We start from the raw sequence: 5691 nt of genomic DNA on the forward strand, positions 1-5691 counted from the left end.
AATATATAGAGAGAGAGAGAGTTCCATTGCCCAAGCAGTAGGGTTTGTACCGGTAGAACGAATACGTTCCAGGATAGGCAAATGGGAAGGTAGAATCGCCCTATTGAGTGGGTTTGTTAAATGAATAAAGAGTGTTTTCGTATAAGTGGTAGGGGTGTGAGTACCTTTTCCGAGCCCGAGAAGAAGGCGTTGCCAAGCGAGAACTGCCCGGATAGCAGGTAGGTACGGAGGTATGTGACACCGCCGTACACCAGGGGCTGAATCGATGCTGGGATGTCCTTGGCCCATCGCAGTTTGCACGACGAATCGCTGCTGAGAGCCACACATATGGTGGGTGAGACGGGTGATATCGAGAATTCATCCATGGCGCATTGGGTGAATGCATACGTGGTGGGCACGCTCCACACATCGATGAGCGTGTTGATGGCCAGTGCGGTGCTGAACATGCGGTCCTCCCCTCGCTCCACACCGTTGTAGTCACCAAGAAAGTCATCCCTGAAAGAGATGATGTGTGCTGTGAGTGGACAGGTAAGTGGGTGACAGTGAAGAGCTGGTACCACGCACCAGTAGTTGCCAATTGCGTCGTGGCGGGCAGAGGCGAGAAGTTGCTGGGTGCCCGCATCCTTCAGGGCGGCGGTGAGCCTGTCCCTTGTCCTGGCCATCGCCGAAATGGCGTCCTGTGTGCAGGCAAGGCGGTCACACTCAATTAATTGAACCAGCAAAGAAGGTGGTGGAATCGTGATCATGTACTGTCGCGCTTCCTTTGGCGTTGAGGTATCGAGCAGTCCTGGCCGCCATCCACAGGAAATCATAGAGCGAGGGATAGTAGAGGAGAGCAATGTCTGGCCGTGCGGTCGCAGCGCCAGTCTCAATTGCCCAGCTGTGTCACAGAAATGTGACCAATGTTGTCAGTGATGAGGTTGCTTTGAAATGAAGAGAAAGCGGGATGGCAGCTCCCTGGTTCTGACCTGACGAGCTGAGCCGTGTTTTCGTAGACCTGCTGGAAATTGGCGTTTTGGACGAAGTACGTGCGGGCGCTGCCGCCATTGAGGCCCTCCAAGACGGCCTGCGAGGTGCCGAAGAGGAAGTTGGACGCTACAGTCATGTCGACGTTGTTGACGTGGTAGGGCATGCCCACGATACCCGCCGTCTTGTTGTCCTCGGGGAGATCCTGCCAAGCCCCAAGACACGAACACACGCAATGAACGTTGGGGTCGGGAGAAGAGCGGTAGGGGGAGGTCGGGGCTATAATGTACCATGAGCCACGTCATGCCAAGAGCAAGCGAGGGAGTGGACAACTGGGCGAGGAAAGGGTGGATGAAGAAGTAGGAACGAGTGTCCAGCAGGTCGGTGTAGCGCGTGTTATTGACCTCAAACGGACGGTAGGCGTACTGAATGTAACACACACACACACACCGAGAGAAGTTGAGTGTGGTTAGGTTTGCAGGGAGAGAATGTAGCAACTGGTTCTGGTGCCCTTACCTTGTTGATGAGCTCGAAGAGGGCGGTGATATTGGTGTTGGCCGATTCCCACTTCTTGTAGGCCTGTGGGAACTTATCACGCTGCTGGGAGAGCAAGCCTCCCAGGGCCTGTTCACAAAAAAAAAGAGCCGGCACCACACATTAGCTTCAGAAAGCTATGCGGGGTCAAGGTGGAGTGCAGTCAGCAGTACCAGGTTGACCGAGGAGTCATCCAAATCAGCTGGGATGCGGAACACTGTGGCAAAGTCCTCAAAAGCTTCCGCAATGGCATCCACTCTGGGTACATGCCACAGAGCGGTTTGAGTTAGAATGGTGTGGCGCCTCTGCAAGAAAGAGGGAGCAGGACAGGACTGGAGGTAGTACTGGCCGGAGAAGGCATCAAGACCAAGCTCCTTGAAGATGGCACCGATGTATTCACCGAACGAGCCTGCAAACAGTGTGCAGCGGTGGTATAGATGAGTAGGTTGTGGGTTGTGGACTAGTGTGGTACGCGACAGATCACCGGTGGATTCAACCGGTTGTTCCTGTTGTACCAAAGTAGTCAAAGGGCTCGACGAGGTTGACCGGAGTGGCGGACCAGGTGCCGTTCACAAGAGCCTGGGGCCAAAACGAATACGCTGGCACACCTGCGCGCGCCATCATACATACATCGCGCGCCACATCACACCACGACACGAGCGGACCAGTGGGTTGTAAGTCACAGAGCTTTGTCAACAGGAGGAGAGAGCATGGTGCCGGGTACCCTGCGGCCGATTCTTGTCCTTGAAGGAAAGAATGGCATCGAGCGCCATGGCAAACGACTCATCGGTGGGTGACACCTCGATGGCATCCAACGATGCAGCCTGAGCGCGAGCGATCGTGGGTTGGTGAGTTGGGTGGTTTGGTACGCACCCAAAGTGGCAGGTACGCATAGCAACATGGGTTGGCAGCATGTACCTCGATAATGGCCGAGAGGACAAAGCTGGTCACGAACATGTTGGAGTCCGGGATGGCAAAGAAGCGCCGCAAAAGGGTGTTCGCCTCGTCATCCCACCACCCTGCGCGGGCACTCCTTTCTTGAGTGCTGGTTCAAAAAGTAATAAAGTGCTACACGCAAAAAAGAAGCTCGTGCGCCACGAAATGAAATAAGATAGCGGAGAGGAGGGGGGCAACCTTGACCGACGAAGTCGAGGTGGATGGACGACCGATAGAGGCCACGGTCTTCGCGCCATTGCATGGGAAAAGGCCGGAAGGGCTGGGAGTGCTGGACCTGCTCCTTTTGCATGGCGGCGTATACTTTGCCGATCATTGCGTCCTGCTGCGTTGGCCCAGGCTTGGCAGCACCAGCCGCCTGGGACTCGTGCACTGTAAGCACCAGCAATGAAACTACAAAAATGAACAAGATGCGCTTCGTCTTCGTCATCTTTTTTTGTTACTGCCGGAGCCGGCGTGCCGGTTGTTTGAGGGGCAAATACTGGAAAAAACTGCAGAGAAAAAGGAGAGTGCCTCGCGTGAGGATCGAACTCACGACCTTCAGATTATGAGACTGACGCTCTACCGACTGAGCTAGCAAGGCTGTTGATGTAATGGCTGTGTCGGTCAGCAAATGGATCTCGACTCGACCTTGCCAGACTTTGACTCTGCCCAACAACTGTCATGCATGCCCAGGCTCTTGCAAAAGTGGCTGGCATCCACAACAAGCTGGTTAGCCCTGGATCTGTGTAGCTCTGGTGGGCACAGTGCCATGAAGCTGCTCTTAAGGTTGCGGCTGCCGAGTCGTGGAGTCTCAAGCCAGTTTTCCTTGACTTCTTCTCCTATTTCCAACTTGTCGACAGTAGTCTGTCCCGCACTGGCGAAGAAACAACAAACACACTACACCGGCACAGCCGCACAACATAGACATGTCCGAACACCATCACCACCATGGACACCACCACGACGACAAGAAGCGACCGCGCGAGGAGGCACACAAGGCCGCAGGAGAGGTGAGTGGCCATAAGTCCGAGCAGCACGACGGCGCCGCTGCCAAGAAGACCAGGACGGCAGAGGTGTCGTCCGCGGTTGAAGGGTCGAAGTGGGCGCAGCTCACGGGCAGCACCACTGTGGGCGACCTCGTCCACCACCGCATCACCACCAGGCCGCGGCCCACCAAGCCCGAAGAAGCGCGCGACCAGCATCTGGTGGCGATCGAGGGCGACTTCACGGTAGGGGCGGCCATGGGCCTTCTGGCACGGCACGACCTCCTGTCGGCCCCCGTCATCGACCCGCGTTCGCGGCGCTTCCTCGGATTCGTGGATGTGCTCGACATTACAGGCTACATCCTGGCCTCCTACAGCGCCCACTCGGATGACACCAACTTCCTCAAGAAGGAGCTCCTCAACGAAGAGGTCTCCCACATCCTCAGTACGTCTAGCCATCCATAGATTCAATCACTTGTGTAGACTGCAGATCTAATCGTTCCTCGATAACCGCAGATTTCTCGCGATGCGACGATAGAGTGGTGATTGAAGAGAGCAAGACGTTGAAGGACCTCATCCACCTCTTCTGCGCGCCTCGCTTCAAGCACCGCCTCCACCGTGTCGCCGTCACCGCCTCGCCAACAAGCCCGGTGCGTTGGCTGTCCCCCCTCGCACGGCACATCGTTGCTGACGTCAGCCTCTTCTTTCCTGTCGACCAGGACGAAGCTCCGTCGGTCACGAACGTGGCCAGTTTGTCGGATGTCGTCGCGTTGGCCGTGTCCCAGCCCGACCTGCTCCCGCCCGAGAAGGCCAAGGCGACGGTCGGGGCGCTGAAGCTGGTCAAGCCCATCATCGGTGTGCGCATGGACAGCGCGGTGGTTGACGCGCTCGACATCCTCTTCCACAACAAGGTCAGCGGCATCGCCCTCATCGACCACAGCGGCCGCGTCACCGGCAACCTCTCCGCCAGCGATCTCCGAGTACACACACCGCAATTAACGTCGACACACACACACACACACACAACGCGACACACTACACACACACGACACACTCACGAGCCGGTCACGCAAATCTCACGACCTCCTCCGCAACAGGGCCTGAAGCCAGAGTCGTTCAAATACTTCGAGGGCTCCGTCCTGCAGTTCTTCGTGAAGGGGCTTCCACGCGTGGCGGTACGCATAGCGCGACACGACACGACACGCACGACACGTCAACACTCCACTTCACAGAGGCTTCAAACTCACGCGTGTGCGATCCGTACGGTAACAGACGGGACACGAGAGGGGACCCGGCAGGGCGCCGGTGACGTGCACGGCCGAGGCTACGCTACTGGAGTGCATGGAGCTGATGGTGAAGGAGCAGATTCACCGTGTCTACGTTGTCGACAACCTCGACTCCCTCCACATCTACGGCGTCGTCTCCATGAGCGACCTCATCCACCACCTCAAGTAAGAAAAACAAATAAGATAAAATAAAGGAAAAGGTTTGATGAATGCACTACAAAAATCTTTTTTCTGCACACGCAATAACGAAGAAGCATCAAAAGATGAAAAGGGCGGCCCACGCACTTTCGCTCGCAGCCGGCGTCTTGCTGCTCATACTGGTTGTGGTCGAAGGCCAGCTGCCACCCCGCCTGCCCGGCCGCATCGCTAAGGTGAGCCCCCTTCAGATTCACTTAAGATCTGCATCTTCTTGTATTGGGAGGCGCCTGCCATAGCTGTTGGCCAGTGACTGACGCCGGCACATGTGCGCGCGGCCAACCAAACAACTCAACCCAACGCGGTGCAGCGGTTAACTGAGCTCACCGACCCGGAGGCGCTCTGGCGCGACACGGAGCGCATCGCCATCGTGCGTCCGGCCGACACGCCGGGCAACGCCGCCGTGCGCGAGTACATCATCTCCCAGTTCACCTCTGGAGGGCTGGCCCAGCCGTGGAACGTGGAGATTGACGAGTTCAGGAGCGCCACGCCCTACGGTATGTTGTCCTGCGTGTTGTGCGTGTCGTGCGAGCCGTGCGTGTCGTGCACGTCGTGTGTGTGTGTCGTGTGTTAAGGGAGGTGGGTGACGCAGGGGAGAAGACGTTCCGTAACATCATCGTCACGTGGAACTGCGACGCGCCGGAGCGGGTGGTCCTGGCTGCCCACTACGACTCCAAATACTTCCCCGTACTCCTACGCCTATTCCTCCCCGCTTCCCACCCTCTCGGCTGCTGAGGTGGCGCCCCTCCGCATTGGCCGCACCAACCAACCAACGAGCTGCGCACCCAACC

The 5691-nt window shown here is 57.2% G+C and overlaps 3 protein-coding genes across 3 annotated transcripts; 2 read left to right on the plus strand and 1 right to left on the minus strand.

The window, feature by feature from the left end:
- Positions 1-116: 116 nt before the first annotated feature.
- ACA1_341550 (uncharacterized protein) lies at positions 117-2884 on the minus strand (the record flags this gene model as incomplete). Its single annotated transcript, XM_004335666.1, has 14 exons — positions 117-164; positions 252-309; positions 388-495; positions 565-677; positions 751-880; positions 969-1171; positions 1257-1391; positions 1483-1590; positions 1674-1758; positions 1834-1909; positions 2016-2108; positions 2225-2324; positions 2419-2519; positions 2635-2884. The coding sequence occupies 14 exons, from the start codon at positions 2882-2884 to the stop codon at positions 117-119; spliced, it is 1608 nt and encodes a 535-aa protein (XP_004335714.1).
- A 478-nt stretch (positions 2885-3362) lies between these two features.
- ACA1_341560 (CBS domain containing protein) lies at positions 3363-4874 on the plus strand (the record flags this gene model as incomplete). Its single annotated transcript, XM_004335667.1, has 5 exons — positions 3363-3864; positions 3936-4069; positions 4139-4399; positions 4517-4594; positions 4692-4874. 5 exons carry the CDS (start codon positions 3363-3365, stop codon positions 4872-4874), a joined length of 1158 nt encoding a protein of 385 aa, XP_004335715.1.
- A 94-nt stretch (positions 4875-4968) lies between these two features.
- Positions 4969-5635, plus strand: ACA1_341570 (Glutaminylpeptide cyclotransferase; the record flags this gene model as incomplete). The annotated part of the gene is made up of 3 exons (XM_004335668.1): positions 4969-5076; positions 5211-5397; positions 5493-5635. The coding sequence occupies 3 exons, from the start codon at positions 4969-4971 to the stop codon at positions 5633-5635; spliced, it is 438 nt and encodes a 145-aa protein (XP_004335716.1).
- Positions 5636-5691: the final 56 nt, after the last annotated feature.

The sequence above is a fragment of the Acanthamoeba castellanii genome, assembly GCF_000313135.1.
Source record: "Acanthamoeba castellanii str. Neff unplaced genomic scaffold scf7180000084628, whole genome shotgun sequence".
Classification (NCBI taxonomy): domain Eukaryota; phylum Discosea; order Longamoebia; family Acanthamoebidae; genus Acanthamoeba; species Acanthamoeba castellanii.